Source organism: Scyliorhinus canicula, chromosome 3 (assembly GCF_902713615.1).
Source record: "Scyliorhinus canicula chromosome 3, sScyCan1.1, whole genome shotgun sequence".
NCBI lineage: Eukaryota > Metazoa > Chordata > Chondrichthyes > Carcharhiniformes > Scyliorhinidae > Scyliorhinus > Scyliorhinus canicula.
Genome location: NC_052148.1, coordinates 193,071,478 through 193,096,821, shown reverse-complemented (window position 1 = coordinate 193,096,821; position 25,344 = coordinate 193,071,478). Strand labels below are relative to the sequence as shown.

Sequence of the window (25,344 nt, the reverse complement as noted above, 5' to 3'; positions counted from 1 at the left end):
GAAAGAAATGGGAGAAAGACCTGGGGACTGAAATAGGGTGGGGACTCTGGAGCGAAGCACTGCATAGGGTCAACTCCACCTCTACGTCCGCGAGGCTCAACCTGACGCAGCTAAAAGTGGTACATAGAGCCCACTTAACAAGAACTCTAATGAGTAGATTCTTCCCGGAGGTGGAGGACAGATGTGAACCGTGTCAAGGAGGCCCGGCCAACCACGCCCATATGTTTTGATCTTGCCCCAAAATTGGTGGGTACTGGACAGGCTTCTTTGAGGCAATGTCCAAAGTGGTGGGGATGAGGGTGGAGCCATGCTCAAAAGTGGCGGTCTTCGGGGTATCAGACCAGCTAGATCTATTTATGGGGAGGAGGGCGGACGCCCTTGCCGTTGCCTCTCTGAACTCCCGCTGTAGAATCCTCGTTTGGCTGGCGGTCAGCAGCACCACCCAAAGCTGCAGACTGGCTGTCCGACCCCTCAGACTCTCTCCAAATGGAGAAAATTAAATTCATCATCTGAGAGTAGGACGACAGCTTCCACTGAACGTGGGAGCCATTCACTCAACTGTCCCGGGATATGTTTGTAGCCAACGAACAAGCAGAAGAAAAGCCAAGAAGCCAAGAATCAGGGGAAAGAAGCCAAGGCATGAGATGGAGGGAAAGACCGCGAGGGGGGGGGAACAGCTAAAACTAAGAGAATAGAAAGGTGAACCACAGGAGGGGGGGGGGGGGGGGGGGGGAGGGAAGAAGGAGGAGACAGGAAACAACAGAGGGGAACCAGAGAGAGAGGGGAGGTGAGGCAATGAAAGCCGGAGGGAGAGCATGGGAAACGACAAAAAAACTTGCAAATACAGTAACAGAGAGCAAGAAAATATGGGAGAAAGCCAAGACGAATAGCCGAAGCGTTGGTGAACGCGCAACAACAACAGCATCAAAAACCGTCCGGGAGAAGCAAGTAACAACACCAACATCAGTTCCATTCTCGTATTGCCCTCTCTGTATTGGACATAACTACTGTATTTGTTTCTCAGACACCCAAATGTATATATACCTCCCCAGTTTATGGGCGGCACGGTAGTACAGAGGTTATCACTGTTGCTTCACAGCGCCAGGGTCGATTCCCCGCTGGGTCACTGACTGTGCGGAGTCTGCACGTTCTCCCCGTGTCTGCGTGGGTTTCCTCCGGGTGCTCCGGTTTCATTCCACAATCCAAAGACGTGCAGGTTAGGTGGATTGGCCATGCTAAATTGCCCTTAGTGTGTAAAATGTTAGGAGGGGTAGCAGGGGTTATTGGGTTACGGGGATAGGGTGGAAGTGAGAGCTTAAGTGGGTCGGTGCAGACTCTATGGGTCGAATGGCCTCGTTCTGCACTGTAAGTTCTATGTTTCCCCCCCAACACAAACACGTGCCTACGTATTTGTTAAACGTAATATTGCCAACTGGACAGAGTTGCTGTTTTTGAGCTGGTGTACAATATTCAACCAGTTTTTTAAATATAGATTTCAATCTGTGTACATAACTGTATATATACTATGTTCAAAAACCCAATAAAAAACATTTATTAAAAAACGATGTGCAGAATAGGAATAGGAATAAATTGCCCCTTAATTGGGAAAAAAAAAATTGGATACTCTAAATTAGAAAAGAAATAGCAGGATATCAGAGGAATACATTGCTGAAGAGATGGTGCGAGGGGAAGGGTTTCAGATTCCTGGGACATTGGGAGTGGTTCTGGGAGAGGTGGGACCAGAAAAACATTGGACAGGTTGCACCTGGGCAGGACTGCGACTCATGTCCGAGGACAATCATTTTCAAAGTCGAGGTTGTAATCATATGTATATTGACTGGGACGTAAAGAGTTAACAAGTTAACGATAATGCTTCTTACCACTAGAGGGAACCACTCACCAGTCATATAAATATCACGTGACTAGGGAATTCTGGGATTAGATTAGAAAATGATTAGATGATTAGGAGTTAAGAGTTAGGAGAGAGCTAGAAGAGAGTCAGGCATAGAGAGCAGTTGTATACTTGAGAGTTCTGTAAGTTAGAAATAGCATTGTTTTGTACAATAACCTTCTACTTTAGGAATGTGAACGAATATTAGTAGTGTAATAAATTTATAGTTTTGTTCATTAAAAATAAATATTTACCAGACATTGCTCGTAGAAGGGGATCGTATTCCATCAAAGTACACCAATTTCCTCAAAAAAATTGCCCCTAAACCAGGCAGAAAGGGCCAAAACCATAGTCCCCTGTCGGGAACCACCACATGTGCAACTACTCACCAAATAGCCGCCACCAGAAGTCAGATATTTAACAAGTATAGTCGCAGGGAATGTTACAGACAATTTTCCTATTTCAAAACCGAAGCATTTCCTTGGTTTTACACTAACTTTAACAATGACTTGGATTATATACTCAATTCTTAGGAGGGGTTTAAACTCAGCATTCTGATTTTGTGGTGTGAATGCTACTACTGAACCAGGGCAGACATTGTTGTTCAATTTATGCCGTCAGTATTGTGAACTAGGGATGTTCTTGATTCTGTCCATTTTTTTACTTTCAATTTCATCTAATATTTTCTCTCTAATATAAGCATAAATCTAAATGTTTGCATTATTGACAATGCTGTCTTTCAGCTTATATGTTAAACCCGGTCCCAACTGCCGGTTCCAATGGTGTATGTTTAAAATTCGGAAAAAATTTCAGTGCAAGAAATTCTCTCAATGTCCTGGCAGACAATTAATCCCTTGATCACCACCACGAAAACCGATTAAATTTACTACTTGTGGGACCTTGCAGCGCTACTACATTTACCTTGATGATAGTAGTGACTTCAAAAATTAATGGACTGTGAAATACTTTGGGGAAGCCTAAAGATATGAGAATACACTGGGGACGGGAGACAGTGACAGTTCTCTGTAACTGGTCAAGCAAAAGGCTTCAGACTGCATGTCTGAAAGATCCCATTATAATCAATGGGAAATCAACCAGTGGGGCAGGCAAGTTTTTTGACTGGCAAATTGTGCCCTCATTTCTGAGCTGTACCTCGCACTGGCAACGTTGTACCGGCAGGCCACAGTAACCTTTCTCGATAGTGATCTTCTAATTCGGAGTTGCAGCCTAGTGAGTAAAGGGTGCAGCTGGCCCATTGTTTCATCAGGAGGTTTCACAACTTCCCAGGCTCATTCAAAGCATATCAAATTTATGAATCATATTTATAAAAATATAAAAATGGCATTGTAAGTCAAACCAACATTGTAAATTCGAAAGAGGGTATTAAATTCTTAAACGTTGGAAGGTCGATGACTGCCTGTAAATAGTTCCTTTAACATGACAACCTTTCCCAAGACACACCGCAGGATTGTCAACAAACAATATTTGATACTGAGCAGCATAAGATATTAGGCTAAACATCCAAAAATGAAAATTGAGGATGGGGAAGTAATTAGAGTTGAAGAAGCGCAGCAGTATTAGTTGTCGGGTGGATGAGGTTACAGAAAAAGGGAGAGGTGGGCCATGGAGAGATTTTAAAACAATATTGAGTATTTTGAGATAGACGTTTGCTGACTGAATGAGAAGTAACGATACTTGTTATATCAACCTGTTCTAAAAAGCTCCAATTTATCAGGAGCAATGCCATCTAAGAGCCAAATGTGTACATAAACATAAGCGCCTGGATTCTCCGATTTAGCGGCTAAGTGCCGACGCTGGCATGGGAACTGTGCCGTTTTAATACATCAAAATTGGCGGTGAACCCTCACCGATCCTGGGACCAGTGAGGGGCTAGCAGCCACGCTGGGTAAAACTCCCGGCTTCCACATCATAAACAAGAATGGACAGGTCCGTGGCCGCACATGCCCACGACGATGACTTGCAACGGTCGCGCCGTACAACATGGCACCCGACCTGCCAAATACTGCCCCCCTAGCCAGTCCCGCAGCCCTCGCGGAAGCCCCCCGGCCAGCAGCACGGCACCCGGCCGACTATGGCGGCGCTGGACACCGTCTGCGGCTACCAGACCGGATTGCTGACCGCTGAGACCACATGTCCCCCGTGCGGTCGAGAACTCGGTCCTTCGAGGGCAGACCATTGGGGGAGGGCATTACAATGATACGCCAACCCCGTTCCAACAGCGCGCAACGCGATGACGCCATTTCGGATGGGACGGAGAATAGAAAATCGGTGTCAAACCGGCGCTGCCCCTGATTTGGGCGTCGGAAAGGATTCTCCGTGGGATCGCTGATTACGATATCGGCATCAGGCAATGGAGATTCCTGCCCGTGAATTCTCATGGAGTTTATTATAAAATGAAGCATTTGAAGGGTATCCGCTTTTTCTGCTGTTCTCTTGTTGTTTCTCACCCACTTTCTAATTTTCGTTCCTTTTGGTTGGGACAGAGTTTGATATGGAAAAGAGCTCCTGAGGTGCGAGGCTGGGGGGAGACCCAAAACAGAATGAAAGTTAGGTACTCATTGCCAACGGCGAAAGAGAGACTTAGCCTTCATTCAAATTGTTTTTTAAAATTTCAGTCTTGGAGGGCTTAGCACCATTCTCTTTAGAGAAAAGTTCATTTATGGAGCCCAGTGGTGCTGCATGGACTTGTCGATTTCCCAGGGGCAGCCGTGATCACTGTATGCAGACCCTCAGTACTGCCTAACCCTGAGATTCAACACTAGTTTGCATTCTGGTGCTGAAAACAAATTTCTTCCCTCAGTCCACAAAACAAGTCGGATTTCTCGATTAAATTGTTTTCCCATTTTTGTTTAGTTTAGCTCCACTGGGGCACTTTGAAAATAGTTACTCTTATTTCTTGGGACCAAAAACAGGGAGTTCTAGTCTTTAAGAGTTTTTATGTATAAAATATATAATATACCTGACAGATTTTTGATAACTGTAAAACTCTTTAATTGAACCATAAGTACTTTTATGTTTTGTAAGTTATGCGACTTAAATCATTAAATTAAATATTCAAACATCTGTTACAAATGTGGAGTTTTATCAAATTATGGTTTGGAACTATGGAAATAATGTTTTTGCAGCGGATGGCTCCTGCCAGAGGCAAAGGTGGCATGGAACTGACCTACTAGCCTGTCCCACAGCCATAACGTTCTGTGGATGGGTTAACCAGGGGCAGTGTGTGACGTATGTCCCTCACTGGGGAGGAATTGATTGGCTGGCAGTTTCAGAACAGGCGCCGGAGTGTGGCGACTAAGGGCTTTTCACAGTAACTTAATTGAAACCTACTTCTGACAATAAGCGATTATTATTATTATTATTATTATTATTATTATAATTAGTCCTGGCAACGCCAAGCATGCATTTGTGGGCACTGCTTAGACTGCAACCCAGAAGAAGGCCCAATGGATCCTGGAGGCAGGCTAGTTTTGGGCAGGTTAGGGAGGCAGGTCATGGGGTGTGGGTGATGTGTTTGATGCAGCAGGCGAGTAGGAAGAAAGTGGGGTGTGGGGTTGGTTATCTTGGAGGGGCTGTCTTCTGATCCACAAAGGACAGCACCTAAAGATGGTATTCCCTCACCCTTTCAAAAACTTATAAAAATAAATTGGCTGCCCACTCGTACCTGATAACCCACGCCAACCATTTTATGGCCTGGGCAGCACATTATTGGAGTCAATTGGCTTGGTAAAAGCCCAATGGGTCCCTGATTATTCATTGAAATATGGTAAGCGAGTTACCGATTTTAGTGCCCTCCCTACCCCAAGTTTATACCCATAATGTGGGAAGATGGGGCACCCGCTCTATCTTGCCTGATCACACCCCCCTTTCCCACCACACCGATAACATTCCTGGTGGGAGCAAGTAAAGTGCAGCCATGATTCTTTGATGTAGGGTAGAATTGAGGCCTTAAGGAGATCATCTGAACTGTTCTAAATTCTGCTGACAGTAAGTCTTGGATAGCTTGGTTATGAAAGATTAAAGGAGGGGATGCTCAGGTTGTTTTACTGGTATCATGAAAATATGCTCCATGTTAAATTATGATTTTATTTCACCGGCTGCAAACCACAAATTAAAATTTTTATAAACAGAGGCAAGGGTGACATGAATTTGCAGCCAAAGATGTCTGCCCAGTTTACAGCTCTGCACCTTCCATATTCCAAATTAATGAGATGGAGACATCCCGGCCAAGTATTGATGCCGGCGTCAACGGCCTCCAGGCCCAGTAATTCTCCTCTATTCTCCTCTTTTTCAGGGGCTGGAATGGCGCTGGAGTGCTGTGCACTGCTCCGGCACTGAAAACCGGCCCTACACGGCTGGCAGGGTCCGCGCATGCGCGCCACGGCCATCTCCGGGCCCTATAGTGATCCGGCGCGGAGGAACATAGGCCCACCCCCCGGAGTCGGATCCCCCTGCCTACCCACCAGGATGGCCCCCGCAGCCAGAATGGCAAGGACCCGCCGGGTGGGACCATATGTAAACCACGCCGGCGGAATTCGGCGGGCACATGGCCTGTCGAGCGTGGAGAATCACTGTGGAGTCGCTTTCAACGGCCGGCGACCGCGTGGGCGTGATTGGCACCGATTTTCCAGTCACAGGAGAATCTGCAGCCCGGCATCGAAGTGGCGTGGCAGGATTCTCGTGTCCCCCACCGATTCTCCGACCCAGCGCAGGCTCGGAGATCCCGGCCCATGGGATCCCGGCCCGTGGCTGGCGCCATGTTGCGCATGCACGGCGACGGACCTGGCAATTCTCCGGCTGTATCTGCAGCTAGAGCCAGGGGCATTACACTGCTAGCCCCCCACCAGACGGAGGATCAGTACAGCTTTTGCGCCGATATTCCGGGCGTAAAATGCCACTGTTCCCACGCCGGCATCAGCACATAGTCTCCCAAACGGAGAATCCAGCCGCATATCTGTAAATGACCAGGAGAATTGAATCAAATATCCTGTCCCAATAGCAAGGTATCAAGACAATCACCTGAGCTATTTAACTGGTGGAAATTAACCATTATTATTTATGTATTAATTCATTGGATGTGGGTGGCTAGGTCAGCATTGGCTGGATCGGTGGCTAGGTCAGCATTTATCACCCATTCCTAACTGCCCTTGAGAAGGTTGTGGTGAAGTGCCTTCTTAAGTTGATGCAGTCCATGTAGTATAATGCCCTTCGAGAGGGAGTTCAAGGATTTTGACCCAGTGACAGTGAAAGAACAAATCAGGATGGTGCTTAGCTGTGAGGGGAACTCCCAGTTGGTGGCATTCCCATGCATCTGCCTAGATGGTAGCTGTTGTGAGTTTTTGTGAAGGTGTTGTCTAAGGAGACTTGATGAGTTCCTGTTGTGCATCAGTGAATGTTTGTGGATGGGGTGCTTCTGGATGGTGTGACATGAGCAGATTAAGTTATGGGAGTTTAAAGCATAGCCAATTAGCATTTCTACCTAGATACAAGACCCTTGTGATACACATCATGGAAATGGGCTTTCACAGTCCATATGAAGCCATTATACAATTGCGTTACATGTTTTCCTAAAAATATCACCAAATGCTATAAGAGAGGTCAGAATTTAAGAGAGTGAGCAGAGAAATAGAGGCAACAAGTCTCTATTGTTCACCACCGGGTGGGAGCTGGTACTCAGATTGAAGAGACCTAATCCTTGAGGGTTTAAACAAAGTTGGAAGGTTCATCTAACCTTGGCTGGAAGAAAAAAAAAGCTCATTATCTAAATTGTGGGATATTGCAGAGGTCTTAAGGTGCAGAGGGACCTGGGTGTCCTTGTGCATGATTCATGAAAAGTTAGTTTACAGATACAGCAAGTAATTAGGAAAACTAATAGAATGTTATAATTTATCGTGAGGGGAATTGATTACAAAAGTAATGTTATGGGCCAGGGTTTAGAGAACCCCAAAGTGTATCATGACCCACAGCTTTTAATAGACTGTGGTATGGAGAGCACACGGCCCACTCTACAGGTGTGGTACAGCAGAAATGGAAAAGTATTTTTTAAAGCAAAACAATGTTTATTCTATGAACTGAAGTTAACCTTTTTAAAACATACAGTGAATATCTTAGCAATCATCAATTCAAATACAACCCCCAAAGAATACAACACTAAGTAATTCTTACTTTCCTTTTAACATCCATAAGACTTAACAGAAAGACATCAGGCTTAACTTCACTACTGAGTTACCACGTTGCAATCAGCAAATGGACACTCATAAGCTTGCAGAGATTCACACACATCCTGCTGTGATTGCAGCTTCTCCAAAACTAAAATGAAACCAAACCCACCCTGCAGCAAAAAACGTAAAGCGAATGTAAAAAGCTGACAGACAGCCCAGCTCCACCCACTCTCTGACATCACTGCAGTAATAAACACCCATTTCTTAAAGATACTCTCACTACAGATATTTATATACACACCCATTTCTGGTTTCATTTTTCACCTTTTCACTATCCTTTAAGAAATGCACACAGTAAATATACTTTTTTGTTTAAAAAAACATACGCAAACAGGCGTGATAATATAGTCCATTTTATTTTTCTTCTTCCTCCAACTGGAATCCTTCTTGATTGACAGTCTCTTTGCACAAGAAGGTCTCTGCACAATCCATCCATTTCACTACGCCTCGGCATTTCTCTTTAAAGTCAGATACTTTATTCAATCTGATCACAGAGTCCCTTGTAATTCTCCAACACAGGAGCATTGATTATCACAGCTTTCAGGCAGACAAATGCCTGTTGAAAGACCGCTGTCCACTGAATTTCTTCAGCAAGTCTACAAAAAATGTTCACAAATGTTCGATCAAATCCACTCATGCCAAGAAATCGCATTATTTCCCTTTGTCTTGAGGGTATCGGAAACTCCTCAATAACTGTTGGTTTCACATCCCGTGTGACCATTCTACCCTGTCCGATTGTATGGCCAAGGAAAGTGACTTGGGCTTTACCAAATTCAATTTTGGCTAGGTTTATCACCAAACCTTCCTCCTGAAGTCGAGCGAATAACTCCATCAGATGTTTTAAATGTTCATTCCATGTCTGGCTGAAAATTACCAGGTGGTCGATGTATACCGCACAATTGGGTAATCCTGAAAGAACTTTGTTAGTTTTTTGAAAATAAATTTAGAGTACCCAATTCATTTTTTCCAATTAAGAGGCAATCTATCAAGGCCAATCCACCTACACTTCACATTTTTGAGTTGTGGGGGTGAACCCACACAGACACGGGGAGAATGTGCAAACTCCACACAGAGTCGGGATCGAACCTGGGACCTTGGAGCCGACAACTTTGTAGTTAACCGTTGAAATGTGGCTGGGGCGTTTTTCATGCCAAATGGCATAACTTTGAATTGGTATATACCATCTGGAGTCACAAAAGCTGAAATCTCTTTCGTCCTTTCGGAACCAGTAGCCTTTAAGTAAATCCAGTTTGGAAATAAAAACTGATTGTCCCACTTTCTCAACGCAATCCTCCAAACGTGGGACAGGATAAGAGTTTGTTCTTGTAACTGCATTAACCTTTCTATAGTCCACACACAACCGTTGGGGTACCGTCTGGTTTCACTATACATCTGGCATCACTATGGATGAGCTCCATTGGCTGCACCCCACTTCAATTATGCCATACTCTCAATCTCTTTGTTAACCTGTGCCAATTTTAAAGGGTTAAGTCCATATGGATGTTTTTGATTGGAACAGCATTCCCACCTCTATATCATGTATAGCCATTTTAGTACTTCCCAATTTATCTCCACAAACTTGCCCATGTGATATCAATAACTCTTTCAGGTCAGTTCATTTTTCCTCTGGAAGGTAACTCAACAATTTATCCCAATTTTTAAGAACATCCTCGTTTTCCAATTTAATTTGAGTTATGTCAAATTCACAGTCATCTGGATTTGGTTCGTCACTTTGAGTTAGAATCATTAAAACCTCCTCATTTTTCTCTCTTTCCCTTTCCAAGTACCTTCGAACCATATTCACATGACACACTTAGTGAGTCTTCCTTCTATCTGGTGTTTTACCACACAATTCACCTCACTTAATTTCCTTTCAATCTGATAAGGTCCACAAAACCTTGCTTTTTAAGGTTCACCGACCACTGGTAACAATACTAAAACTTTATCTCCACTGGCAAAACTACGAACTTTGGATTTCTTGTCCGCTACCCGTTTCATCACATGTTGTGCAACTTTTAAATGTTGTCTAGCCAATTCACCTGCTCTATTTAATCGTTCCTAAAATTTGACACGTAATCCAATAATGTAATTTCTGAATTCTCACTCACCAATTTTTCCTTAATCAATTTAAGTGGTCCTCTTACCTCATGACCAAAAATTAGTTCAAAAGGACTGAATTTGGTTGACTCATTAGGTGCATCCCTAATTGCAAACAGTACGAATGGAATTCCTTTATCCCAATCCTCTGGATAAACAAGCCCTCAACATTGTCTTTAATGTCTGATGCCACCTTTCTAACTCTCCCTGCGATTCTGGATGGTACGCAGTTGATTGAAATTGTTTTATTCCTAAACTATCCATAACTTCTTTGAATAACCTTGAGGTAAAATTTAATCCTTGATCCGATTGTATTTCTGTGGGTAGTCCATATCCAGTAAAGAAGTTAAGTAACTCCTCCACAATCTTTTCAGCTGTGATATTACGTACTGGAATGGCCTCTGGAAACCTAGTAGACAGATCCATTATAGTCAAAAGATATTGATTCCCACTGTTCGTTTTAGGAAGCGGTGATAAGCAATCAATTAGGACCCTTGTAAAAGGTTCCTCAAATGCTGGAATGGGTATTAAGGGCGCTGGTTTTATAACTGCTTGAGGTTTTCCTATCACTTGACATGTGTGACATGATTGACAAAATTTAACTAGATCTTTAAGTAGTCCAGGCCAATAAAAATGTTTTTGTATTTTAGCTTGAGTTTTCCTTATTCCCAAATGACTGCCCACCGGTACCTCATGTGCAACTCGCACCACCTTCTTTCTATATCCTACTGGCAATACTACTTGATGAACTTCTGCCCACTTTTCATCCGCCTGCATATGTAAAGGTCTCCATTTTCTCATCAAGATATCGCTGTCACAGTAATAACACTCTGGTCAGATTCCTGAGTGTATATGCTTTCTGATACATCCGTTTTATTTCTATATCTTTTTGTTTTAATTTTCCTAAACTAAAAATAACCGTCTCATCCTCCACCTGTTCTTGTTGTTTTTCAACCATCTGATCAAAAATCGTTTCTGATAATGGCACTTCAACTTCATCTTCACTCTTCGACTTCTCCTCTTGTCTCGACATGTGACTTTGCAACCTTCTTACTACACAATCCGGTAAAATCCCAGGATATTTGACCTTCAACACTTCAGTTGTCTGATTTTCCACTGGCTTATCAATCACAGTAGGCATTGTTAAAATGAACGTGTTGCCATGATTTCTGTTTATTTTTCAATGCCTGCTGATTTTCCTCCCAAAGGCTTTTATCAAAGAGATTAAGGGAATGATTACGTCGTGCATATGGGGAGGGAATGTGGCCAGAGTTAGAAAGGTGCGACTACAGAGGGGAAGGCAGGCAGGGGATTTGGGTCTTCTGAACCTGATGTATTACTACTGGGTGGCGAATGTGGAGAAGGTGTGGAGCTGGGTAAGAGGGGTTGATTCCCAGTGGGTCAGAATGGAGGAGAGTTTCTGCAGGGGGTCGGGATTGAAAGCACTAGCAAAAGCGGCACTCCCTATAGCCCCGGGGAAGTACTCAGGGAGTCTGGTAAAAATAGCTTCATTGAGAATTTGGAGGCAGTTTCGCCAACATTTCGGGTTGGGGGCAGGGTCAAGGGAAATGCCGATTTGGGGGAACCACAGATTTGAGCCAGGAAGGTGGGATGGAAATTTTCGGAAATGGGAGGAGAAGGGGATTAAGACACTGAAAGATTTGTTTCTTAGGGGTCGGTTTGCATGATTGAAGGAGCTGGAAGCGAAGTATGGGCTGGAGCAGGGGGAAATGTTTAGATATATGCAGGTTTGAGATTTTGCCAGAAAGGAGATACAGAACTTCCCGGAGGAGCCGGCCTCCACATTGCTGGAGGAGGTGCTGACGACAGGAGGGTTGGAGAAGGGGGTAATGTCAGCGGTTTGGAAGAGGAGAGGGCACTACTGGAAGGGATCAAAGCAAAGTGGGAGGAAAAGTTGGGAGAGGTTATGGAGGAGGGGTTCTGGTGTGAGGTATCTCTTAAAATTTTGACTTCTTTGCAAGCTCCTCCTGATACACATGAGTAAACTTTACCCACACAAGTAAATTCTTTAAAGAGATCTGGCACCTTCTTATCAATCACCTCTTGATCAGGCTGTACAATCTTGCACTTCCTTTGCTTCACTTGGGCTTTCCTTTACCACTTTAACAAACCCTACTGTCTTATACTGTTTTACCACATCAGCCTTCCCAATGCTTTTCTTCAACCACCAACACTGTGACTTTACATGGCCTAGTTTATTACAGTGAAAACATTTGATATTTTCATTTCTTTTCCACCGTCCTGGATTTCTTTTTTAGTCTGAGGTACATTCTCCATATTATCTCCCATCAGTTCACCTTTGCCGTTACCACTTGAGTATTTCTCATGTCCCCAGTTTCTATCCCTCACAGGCTGAAACTGATGTCGGAAACCAAGCTTTGATTCATGAACTAATTCATAATCATCTGCCATTTCTGCTGCTAATCTCGCAGTTTTAACCCTCTACTCTTCCACATGAGTTCACACTACATCAGGAATTGAATTTTTAAACTCCTCCAAAAGTATTCTCTGAGAGCTTCATACGTTTGATCAATTTTCAAAGCCCTTATCCACCTATAAAAATTACTCTGAGCCTTTCAACTCCATGTATGTTTGACCAAATTCTTTCCTTAAATTTCTAAACCTTTGTCTGTAAGCTTCAGACACTAGTTCATATGCACCCAAGATGGATTTTTTCACCTCCTCATACGTCCCAGATACCTCCTCCGGTAGTGATGCAAACATTTCATTAGCCCCACCTACCAGCTTTGTTTGAATCAGTAATACCCACATGTCCTGTGGCCATTTCATTTGTTTAGCTACCTTCTCAAATGAAGTGAAAAAGCCTTCTACCTCCTTCTTGTCAAACCTTGGCAATGCTTGGACATATTTTAATAGATTCCCACCAAGCCTTCGACTTTGATGCTCTTTCTCACTATCCTCATCACTTTTATCCAACTGTACGTTTCCCTTTACGTCTGCCAATTTTAACTGACTGTCATGTTTCATGGCCATTTTCTGAAGTCCAAACTCTCTCTCTTTATCTTTTTCCCTGATCTGTATCTTCCTTTCTATTTCTTTTTGTTCTGCTAGGGCTATTCTTTCTTTGCTCCTTTCTTCTCTCTCCTTTTCTTTTTCCTCTCTCTCTTTCTTTTTCCTCTCTATCTCTTTCTTTTTCCGCTCACTCTTTCTTTTTCCTCTCTTTCGTATTCAAGCTGCTTTAATTCTTTCTCATGTTCCATTTGTTTGATTTGTAGCTGATTTTTTGCCATTTCCAATGAGTCAAACTGTATCTCAGGCAACTTTAAATGCTTAGCCAGCGCCATAATTACCTAATCTTTTCGCATTTTGTCAGGTAATGTTAACTGCAATGTATATACCAACAAAAAGGAAGGACGGAAGAAAGAGGGAAAATCTACCGTGGATATCTAAGGAAATAAGGGAGAGTACCAAATTGAAGGAAAAAGCATATAAAGTGGCAAAGAGTGCTGGGAGATTAGAGGACTGGGAAATCTTTAGGGGGCAACAGAAAGCTACTAAAAAAGCTATAAAGAAGAGTAAGATAGAGTATGAGAGTAAACTTGCTCAGAATATAAAAACAGACAGTAAAAGTTTTTACAAATATATAAGACAAAAAAGAGTGGCTAAGGTAAATATTGGTCCTTTAGAGGATGAGAAGGGAGTTTTAATAATGGGAAATGAGGAAATGGCTGAGGAACTGAACAGGTTTTTTGGGTCGGTCTTCACAGTGGAAGACACAAATAACATGCCAGTGACTGATAGAAATGAGGCTATGACAGGTGAGGACCTTGAGAGGATTGTTATCACTAAGGAGGGAGTGATGGGCAAGCTAATGGGGCTAAAGGTAGACAAGTCTCCTGGCCCTGATGGAATGCATCCCAGAGTGCTAAAAGAGATGGCTAGGGAAATTGCAGATGCACTAGTGATAATTTACCGAAATTCACTAGACTCTGGGGTGGTCCCGGTGGATTGGAAATTAGCAAACGTGACGCCACTGTTTAAAAAAGGAGGTAGGCAGAAAGCAGGAAATTATAGGCCAGTGAGTTTAACTTCGGTAATAGGGAAGATGCTGGAATCTATCATCAAGGAAGAAATTGCGAGGCATCTGGATAGAAATTGTCCCATTGGGCAGACGCAGCATGGGTTCGTTAAAGGCAGGTCATGCCTAACTAATTTAGTGGAATTTTTTGAGGACATTACCAGTGCAGTAGATAACGGGGAGCCGATGGATGTGGTATATCTGGATTTCCAGAAAGCCTTTGACAAGGTGCCACACAAAAGGTTGCTGCATAAGATAAAGATGCATGGCATTAAGGGTAAAGTAGTAGCATGGATAGAGGATTGGTTAAATAATAGAAAGCAAAGAGTTGGGATAAATGGGTGTTTCTCTGGTTGGCAATCAGTAGCTAGTGGTGTCCCTCAGGGATCCGTGTTGGGCCCACAATTGTTCACAATTTACATTGATGATTTGGAGTTGGGGACCAAGGGCAATGTGTCCAAGTTTGCAGATGACACTAAGATGAGTGGTAAAGCGAAAAGTGCAGAGGATACTGGAAGTCTGCAGAGGGATTTGGATAGGTTAAGTGAATGGGCTCGGGTCTGGCAGATGGAATACAATGTTGACAAATGTGAGGTTATCCATTTTGGTAGGAATAACAGCAAACGGGATTATTATTTAAACGATAAAATATTAAAGCTTGCCGCTGTTCAGAGAGACTTGGGTGTGCTAGTGCATGAGTCACAGAAGGTTGGTTTACAAGTGCAACAGGTGATTAAGAAGGCAAATGGAATTTTGTCCTTCATTGCTAGAGGGATGGAGTTTAAGACTAGGGAGGTTATGTTGCAATTGTATAAGGTGTTAGTGCGGCCACACCTGGAGTATTGTGTTCAGTTTTGGTCTCCTTACTTGAGAAAGGACGTACAGGCGCTGGAGGGTGTGCAGAGGAGATTCACTAGGTTAATCCCAGAGCTGAAGGGGTTGGATTATGAGGAGAGGTTGAGTAGACTGGGACTGTACTCGTTGGAATTTAGAAGGATGAGGGGGGATCTTATAGAAACATTTAAAATTATGAAGGGAATAGATAGGATAGATGCGGGCAGGTTGTTTCCACTGGCGGGTGACAGCAGAACTAGGGGGCATAGCCTCAAAATAAGGGGAAGTAGATTTAGGACTGAGTTTAGGAGGAACTTCTTCACCCAAAGGGTTGTGAATCTATGGAATTCCTTGCCCAGTGAAGCAGTTGAGGCTCCTTCATTACATGTTTTTAAGGTAAAGATAGATAGTTTTTTGAAGAATAAAGGGATTAAGGGTTATGGTGTTCGGGCCGGAAAGTGGAGCTGAGTCCACAAAAGATCAGTCATGATCTAATTGAATGGCGGAGCAGGCTCGAGGGGCCAGATGGCCTACTCCTGCTCCTAGTTCTTATGTTCTTATGTATTTGCCAAATCTAACAGTCTGCTTTTAGTCTCTGTCCGTAAGGTATTCCGAGTGACCGTCTCCACCCTCAAAAACGTCAGTGCCTCTGAAAGAGCCGTTGTCCATGACACACTCCCCACTTAAACTGGAATACCACACCTGAAAAGCAACCATAATATGCTCACCCCTCACTGTCTTTAAGTTCACTAAGCCAATCCAATATATAGACTTTTATCCTGGACGAGCCCCCAATTTGTTATGGGCCAGGGTTTAGAGAACCCCAAAGTGTATCATGGAGTTCACCTGACCCACCACTTTTACTAGATTGTGGTATGGGGGGCACACGGCCCACTCTACAGGTGTGGTACAGCAGAAATGGAAAAGTATTTTTTAAAGCAAAACAATGTTTATTCGATGACCTCAAGTTAACCTTTTTAAAAAATACAATGAACATCTTAGCAACCATCAATTCAAATACAATCCCCAAATAATACAACACTAAGTAATTCTTACTTTCCTTTTAACATCCATAAGACTTAAAAACAAATTTTAACAGAAAGACATCAGGCTTAACTTCACTACTGAGAACAGTTACCACGTTGAAATCAGCAAATGGACACTCATAAGCTTGCAGAGATTCACACACATCCTGCTGTGATTGCAGCTTCTCCAAAACTAAAATGAAACCAAACCCACCCTGCAGCAAAAAGCCTAAAGCAAAAGTAAAAAGCTGACAGACAGCCCAGCTCCACCCACTCTCTGACATCACTGCAGTAATAAACACCCATTTCTTAAAGATACTCTCACTACAGATATTTATATACACACTCATTTATAAACGCCCATTTCTTAAAGGTACTCTCACATGACAGTAAGGAGATTATGCTTTAGTTGTACAAAGCATTGGTGAAACCACATCTGGAGTATTGTGGAGAGTGTTGATCGCCTTATGCGTTAGAAGTAGTTCAGAGATGGTTTACTAATACCAGAAGTGGGCTGGCGTCTAATGAGGAAAGGTTTGAAAGGTTAGGTTTGTATCCACTAGAGTTTAGAAAAGTACAGTGACTTGATCAAAACCTTTATGATCCTGAGGAGTAGCGATGGAGAGGATGTTTCGTCTTGTAGGAGAATTTAATTCCTCTTGTCAGAAAATCTAGAACTAGGGATCACTATTTAAAAATAAGGGGTCGCTCATTTAAGATCAGCCGTGATCTTATTGAATGGTTGAATAGGCTCAAGGGGTCGAGTGGCCTAAATGCTGCTCTTAATTCTTATGATCGTGTGGGTAAACCACACCGTGAAAGTTAGCTCAGGGCTTGGGCTGCAAAAGGAAAATAAATTTATTGTCATGTGTACCGAGGTACAGTGAAAAGTATTGTTCTGCGTACAGACCAGGCAGATCATTCCATACATGAACAACATAGGACATACGATAAATACACAATGTAAATGCATAGACATTAGGTGAGGCATATGGAGTGTAGTGCTACACAGTAAAGAAGATGCATGGAGAGATCAGTTCAGTCCATAAGAGGGCCATTCAGGTGTAACAGCGGGGAAGAAGCTGTTTTTGAATCTGTTCGTGCATGTTCTTAAACTTTTGTGTCTTCTGCCCGATGGGAAGATGTTGGAAGAGAGACTAACCCGGGTGGGAGGGTTTTTTGGGTATGATATCCCCTTTTCCAAGGCAGCAGGAGGTGTGGATAGAGTCAATGTGTGGGAGGCGGGTTCGCATGATGGACCGGGCTGTGTTCACGACTCTCTGTAGTTTCTTATGGCCTTGGCCGAGCAATTGCCATACAAGCTGTGATGCAGCCAGATGGTGCATCTGTAAAAATTGGTAGGAGTTAATGTGGACATGCTGAATTTCCTTAGTTGTCTGAGGAAGGACAGGAGCTGTTGTGCTTTCTTGGTAGCATCAATGTGGGTGGACCAAAACATATTGTTGGTGATGTGCACACCTAGAAATTTGAAACTGTCCACCATCTCCACCTCAGCACTATTGATGCATACAGGGATGTGTCTGACACTTCGCTTCCTGAAGTCAATAACCAGCTCCTTCGTTTTGCTGACATTGAGGAAGGGATTGTTGTCGATGCACCATGCCACTAGGTTCTCTATCTCCCTCCTGTACTCTGACTCAACGTTGTTTGAGATCCAACCCGTTACGGCAGTGTTTTTCAAACTTTTTTCCCCGGGACCCACTTTTATTAACCGGCGGACCTTCAGGACCCATGCTGGTCAACGTTTGCGAGACAAGCCAGCTGACATTTGCGACCCACGCCAGCCGACCTTCGCGACACACCATTATTGCTTACTTTTAATGCAGTAGATGGGCCTGCTTGGTCCTCAAGATCTCTTTTGCTTTGTCATTAATGTGACAGTTCTGCTAAGCATTTCAGCTGACTATTTAAGTTCTTGCTGCATGCTTTGAAAAAAATCAAGAGGTTTGTCATCGTACTCTCCAAGCTGAATCTTCAAATGCCTTTGAAGTTTTGAGGGTTTTAAATTTCATGTCTCAGTACTTCCCTGCATATAACACACATGGACTTTGCATCCTGATTTCCATTGACACAATTAAAGCCATACCTCAAGAAATAATCTTTATACTGCTCCTTTCCCTATTTCAGTTTCTTCTTAATTGTTTGTTAATCAGAGGCCCTGGAGCTCGGGATACAGCTCACACCAGCACTCTTTTGTTCTGCCTTGGACTCTCCTGCGAAGCTCTTTCCAACAGATTTAGTTGTGAGATCCTGGTCTGTTTGTTACTTTCTTGCTGGCAGCTACAAAATGGGGGAATCTCACCTCTATGATTTTCCACCCAAAGCATTGATGTGCCGGACGCGTGACCTTCTCTCTGGCGCTGCCTCTGGCAAAAAGACTCATGGTTCATATTTAAAGGCCGGATGCTTTTTTAAACTTTGAAACTTTATTTCTCTGATGTAATTTTTCCAAATTTGTGACTATTTATTGCTAAAAATTAAAACAACTTCAGTTGAACTTGTGCATCCTTACATTTACACACAAATTTTGTTTTATATGTTAACATTTCTTTAGAAATTTCACCAACTATAGAAAAAAGTGCAATCTTGTTTTTACTTCACAAACTCCGACTTTAACGGAGATGAAGTAACTTGCCAAACACACACGATGTCACACTATTTCTTACTGGTTCCACTGCATTGCACTATCCAAACATCCAAGTCACCTCCTGCTCCATTCTTACCAAAAGCTCTGACTTCCTAGTTTCCAGAGCGTGTCGACACAAAGTAATGACTGTAGGTTTCTTCCACTGTTCAGATATGTCGGCCCTATTGACTGGCCTTGGTTAATCAGTATTCCGAGAAACCTGGCCTGGCTTCCTCTCACTGTACCCACCCCAGTCACAGACCACTTCCTGACCAGCACTTGCTGTTGTGGGAGTGCAAACGTATATTGTGCCAGCCGTTGAACGGATTGACCAAGTAGCCGTAGGTTGCATACTGCCGATCAGTGGTGGGGAACGAGCCGAGCAGCACGCAAAGGAGCTCCAAGCTGGGGCCACCGCTGTTAGCATCACGTCCACGTGGACATCTGTCAGCCCCAGTCCATCCTTCCGCCCACCGCTCTGCGCGCGGTGACCAGCACACAGCCCAGCCATGCGTCGCCTGCCCCCTCAAACACCACAACCAATTGGGGACTATCCGCGGCCGCATCCTTATAAGCCGGTCCCGGCAGTTGGAAACTTCTTCCCACGATCGTGAACGCCACACCTGATCGCTCCAGGACCCTCGTGGTCGCGACCCTGAGTTTGAAAACCACTGCATTACGATTGTCTCGTCATCAAACTTGTAGATGGAGTTGGTGCCAAAATTTGCCATGCAGTCGTGTGTGTATAGGGAGTATAGTAGGGGGCTAAGTACGCAGCCTTGCAGGGCCCCGAAATTGAGAACTATCGTGGAGGAGGTGTTGTTTATCCTTACTGATTGTGGTCTATGGGTCAGGACATCGAGAATCTAATTGCAGAGGGAGGAGCCAAGTCCTAGGTTTTGGAGTTTTCATATCAGCTTGACTGGGATTATGGTGTTGAAGATGGAGCTGTAGTCAATGAATAGGAGTCTGACGTAGGAGTCCTTGTTGTCGAGATCATAGAATCATCAAATTTACAGTTCGGAAGGAGACCATTCAGCCCATCGGGTCTGCACCGGCCCTTTGAAAGAGCACCCTACCCAAGCCCACACCTCCACCCTATCCCAGTAACCCCACTCAACCTTTTTTTGGACACTAAGGGCAATTTATAGCAGTGTACAATTCATCAAGCACCTTCTTCACTTCCGCCTGGGGTGGGATGTAGACGACCGTGATGATGGCAGAAGTGAATTCCCGTGGAAGGTAGTATGGGCAGCACTTCGCAGTCAGATATTCCAGGTCCGGGGAGCAGTAGTTTGCCAGCATCGCCATGTCCGAGCACCAGGAGGTGTCGATGAGGAGGCAAATCCCTCCACCCTTCATTTTGCCTGATGATGTTGTGGGGTCCATCCGGTGTATTAAGAAACCGCCAGATTGTATGGCACAGTCTGGTGAGGCAGGAAAGAGCCCTGTCTCTGTGAAACAGAGCACACAGCAGTCTCTTACTTCCCTCTAAGAGATAAGTCTAGCATTCAGCTCATCCAGCTTGTTTTCAATCACTTGGACGTTTGCCAGGAGTATACTGGAAAGAGGAGACTTAAAACCACGTTGTTTTAGTCTCAGAAGCTAAGAGTCACTTTGGACTGGCTCCGACAGGATTGACTATCTTTTTAAGGGACGGAGTAAAATATAGAACATAGAACATAGAGGGAGATTTTTGGTTAATACAAATGATGAGATTCTATTGCCCTTCTATTATAGAACATACAGTGTAGAAGGAGGCCATTCAGCCCATCGAGTCTCCGCCGACCCACTTAACCTTCACTTCCACCCTATCCCTGTAACCCAATAACCCCTCCTAACCTTTTTGGTCATTAAGGGCAATTCATCATGGCTAATTCACCTAACCTGCACATCTTTGGTCTGTGAGAGGAAACCGGAGCACCCGGAGAAAACCCAGGCAGAAACGGGGAGAGAGTGCAGACTCCGCACAGACAGTGACCCAGCAGGGAATCGAACCTGGGACCCTGGCGCCGTGAAGCCACAGTGCTATCCACTTGTGCTACCGTGCTGCCCATGTTAAATGAAAGTAAAATGTTAAATCCGAGATATTTTGTGTAGTTCTTTTCTGTTATGTAATTTGCCTACTGAAATAGTCTTTAGTCAATGTTGCTTTTAATTTGTGTGATAAAGTAAAAGTCTTAAAACTTGAAATCTTGCTGCGTGGTGCTTTCAGCCATTAAGCAGTTCAAATTTCTTTTTCAAAATTATTGATCTCTGCGGGGATCAAAACACATTCAGGAAGGTGAAAGCCTGTCAAAGGAGAATGGAATTTTTACAGCCAGTAGAAATAGTATATTTTCTGTTTTCTCAGGGTTTGTTTCATAAAATCTAGTTTTGAGAATTTTTATTCCCATATGTTCCCTGTTAATATAGAATTTACAGTGCAGAAGGAGGCCATTTGGCCCATCGAGTCTGCACCGGCTCTTGGAAAGAGCACCCTACCCCCTACCCAAGGTCAACACCTCCACCCTATCCCCATAACTCAGTAACCCCACCCAACACTAATGGCAATTTTGGACACTAAGGGCAATTTATCATGGCCAATCCACCTAACCTGCACATCTTTGGACTGTGGGAGGAAACCGGAGCACCCGGAGGAAACCCACGCACACACGGGGAGGATGTGCAGACTCCGCACAGACAGTGACCCAAGCCGGAATCGAACCTGGGACCCTGGAGCTGTGAGGCGATTGTGCTATCCACAATGCTACCGTGCTGCCCTAATCATCATTGAAACTAGTAATCTAAATCCATTTTCGTACTGTTTAGCAATCTTGCTGGTTGATGGTATTTTGTTTCCAATTGTCTGAAATTTTCTTTTGTGGAACACTCATTTGTTGAAGCAATGCAATAATCCATCAATATAGTTTTACTAGAGCCCATTCAATGAAACAATGTAAATTGTTGCATTCTTTGCAGGTGTGGGCCAGTCTGAATTTGCAGTAGCAGATATGGTGGATATGCTGATATTATTCATTCCACCAGCAGGAGGAGATGAACTGCAGGTGAGATGGAAGCTTTTTAATGGATGTTTTAATGCATTTCATTGTGTAATTTAGACCTAATCGAGATTAAGTGTTCAGAACCCCTTTTAATTTGATGTGAATGATTACCATCAACAAAATAGTTCCATGTAGTTTGGGTTCTTTTCATTTTAATGTGATGGGAACAGGGATAAACATGAAATTCTGAGCTGCAGATTATATTGAAAGCTGTGATTAAAATTGCTAATTAATTGCTAACTAAATTAAAAACAGCTAATCTATTTTGATTTTTCTTTAAACATGCCCATAGGAGCACTCATTCCTGCTGGTATAGGGTTTTATGTATATCAGCAGCATTCCAAATGGCTATCTTTGATGTATTATGAAAGGCTTTTTGGCCAAAGGAGTCTTGCAGCTAAACACCCAGCTCTCACAGGTGCACTCTTTTCAGCAAGAGTCACAGTATGTTAGTCAAAGAGGGACTACAATTTGTTTTCCTTCCTTTCCCCATCCCTGGTTATGGTCAAGGGATACTGAGATTAATTAAAATGTTTCAGCTAATACTCCAACCGAGATCAACTATCTTACCTTTTTTTTTGCATTCACTCAAAAAATTTTGTGCATTGCTGGCTGGGCCAGCATAGAATTTACAGTGCAGAAGGAGGCTATTCGGCCCATCGAGTCTGCACCGGCTCTTTGAAAGAGCACCCTACTCAAGGTCAACACCTCTACCCTATCCCTATAACCCAGTAACCCCACCCAACACTAAGGGCAATTTTGGACACTAAGGGCAATTTACCATGGCCAATCCACCTAACCTGCACATCTTTGGACTGTGGGAGGAAACTGGAGCACCCGGAGGAAAAACACACACACACGGGGAGGATGTGCAGACTCCGCACAGACAGTGACCCAAGCCGGAATCAAACCTGGTACCCTGGAGCTGTGAAGCAATTGTGCTATCCACAATGCTACCGTGCTGCCCATCTATTGCCTATCCCTAATTGCCCTTGAGATGGTGGTGATGAGCTGCCATCTTGAACCAGTCCATGTGCTGTTATGAAGGGTATTCTAGTGAACAAGATGACACGAAGATTGGCGGTGTGGTAAGTAGCGAGGAGGAAAGCCTTGGATTACAGGATAATATAGACAAGCTGCTCAAATGGGCAGAACGGTGACAAATGGAATTCAACCCTGAAAAGTGTGAGGTGAAGCATTTTGGGAGGAGTACAAAGCGTGGAAATACACAGTGAATGATAGGACGCTAGGAAGTACAGAGGACCAGTGGGACCTTGGGGTGCATGTCTGTAGATCCCTGAAGGCAACAGGACAGGTAGATAAGGTGGTTAAGAAGGCATATGGGATACTTTATTTTATTAACCGAGGCATAGAATATAAGAGCAGGAAGGTTAATATGGAGCTGTATAAATGGTCATTAGGCCAAAGCTGAGTAATGTGTGCAGTTCTGGTCACCACAATAAAGGAAGGATGTGATTGCACCAGAGAGAGTGTAGAGCTGATTTTCGGATAGTGGAAATCTGAAACTCACTGTATGAAAGGGTGATAGAGGCAGGAATCCTCACAACATTTAAGGAGCATTTAGGTGAACATTTGAAACGCCATAGCATACAAGACTATATGTATGCTGGAAAATGGGATTAGAATAGATAGGTGCTTGATGGCCAGCGCAGGCACAATGGGCTGAAGGGCCTCTTTTTTGTGCTGTAAAGGTCTATGGCTCTGGGACTAAGCCTGCAGTATCCTGGTTGCTATGTGTCATTTAGAAGGTTATTGGTATTTTGGTATGCTGAATTGATTTTTTAAGTTACTTTGTTTTTGTTTCAATGCAGTAGAACTTAGAACATAGAACATAGAACAGTACAGCACAGAACAGGCCCTTCAGCCCTCGATGTTGTGCCGAACAATGATCACCCTACTTAAACCCTACGTAACCCGTATACCCGTAACCCAACAATCCCCCCATTAACCTTACACTACGGGCAATTTAGCATGGCCAATCCACCTAACCCGCACATCTTTGGACTGTGGGAGGAAACCGGAGCACCCGGAGGAAACCCACGCACACACGGGGAGGACGTGGGTTTCCTCCGGGTGCTCCGGTTTCCTCCCACAGTCCAAAGATGTGCGGGTTAGGTGGATTGGCCATGCTAAATTGCCACTTAATAGTGGTTATTTAGTCTTACCCAAATCTAGTTGTACTGTACCATAGTACTTGTCCAATTATACAAGTCAGAGTTATCCTTGTTGTAATATAATACAAAGAATGAATAACAATTGTGCATATTTTACTTTGATTATTAAATTAATTCAACACTAGAGTGTTATTAATGTAAAGGAAACTTTTAAAAATTCAATTGTCAGTTTAAATTTTGTTGCTAGAAAAGGTTTCTGCACTAAATAGAAAATGCTGTTTGGGCAATTCCTCTGCTAAACATGTGATGAATAAGCTCTTCTAGGAAGTGCATATGTGTGATTATCAAGTAAGTATGTTCTACAAAGTATGAAGAGTGCATGGCTTATAAATTATAAATTTCTAAAGTTGATCTGATCAAGTTCAGATGCGCAGTCTCCTCTGGTTGAGTAGCTTGCCAATTCCCACAGTCCATGCTCCGAAATGATTAATAGCCAAGAATGTATGCTACCTGTAGATCATATTCCAGTTCCTTCAAACGACCAGCAGAGAGAAAGGTAGTGAAGGGTGAAAAGTGCTGGACTTTGATATAACAAACTTCCCTACTGAGGAAGTTGCTATATTTTTTAAGTAATTCATTGTATTTTGTTTTCCTTAGGGTATTAAACGTGGTATAATAGAAATGGCAGATTTAGTTGTTATAACAAAAGCTGATGGAGACTTCCTTCTACCTGCAAAAAAGATACAAGCTGAATACAGAAGTGCTCTGAGGTTGCTTCGTAATCGGTCAAAGAATTGGCAGCCAAAGGTGGTATATACTGAACATGAACTATGTATGTCTTCCTAAACTTGAACATGTCCCACTTTAATATTTTTATTGGTAGAAATGCAGACTATTTATGCCATGAAATAGCAGCTACCATATTCATATTAACTTTATTTAGTTGGTGGTTCCTTCCCAAAATGCATATTTTCCCCAGTTTTTAGGGAGTCTCTGCTTCACAGCATTTTCCTTCAAATACTGGACAGACCACTTAAAAAATGTGCAGGCAAGTTTCATTCACCCTTAAGTTAGCTGATCTCATTTGCTGTGATGGGCAACATCGTAATTAATGTCCATGCCTGAGTAGGGGAGAGGAAAATCAGGCAGCATTCACATTTTTATAGTTGCAATTCAAGAAGTGTATATGTGTGAATATCAATTAAGTATGTTTTACAAAGTATTAAGCGTGCATGGCTCATAAATTATAAATATCTAAACTTGATCAGGTTCAGCTGTGAGGTCTCCTCTGGTTAATTAACTTCCCAGTTCCCACTGTCCAAGCTCAGATATGATTAATATCCAAGAACGCATGCTACATGTAGATCAT

At 43.3% G+C, this 25,344-nt stretch overlaps 1 protein-coding gene across 3 annotated transcripts in view; it reads left to right on the top strand.

The window, feature by feature from the left end:
• mmaa (metabolism of cobalamin associated A) overlaps positions 1-25,344 on the top strand; it is an 88,666-nt gene that overhangs the window by 53,092 nt on the left and 10,230 nt on the right. For 2 of the 3 annotated variants that reach the window (XM_038791935.1, XM_038791934.1), the window contains 2 exons: positions 21,758-21,843; positions 24,633-24,782. In XM_038791935.1, the coding sequence (XP_038647863.1) occupies positions 21,758-21,843; positions 24,633-24,782 (236 nt within the window). The remainder of the gene's footprint in view (positions 1-21,757; positions 21,844-24,632; positions 24,783-25,344) is intronic. The other variant, XM_038791936.1, reaches the window with a different exon arrangement.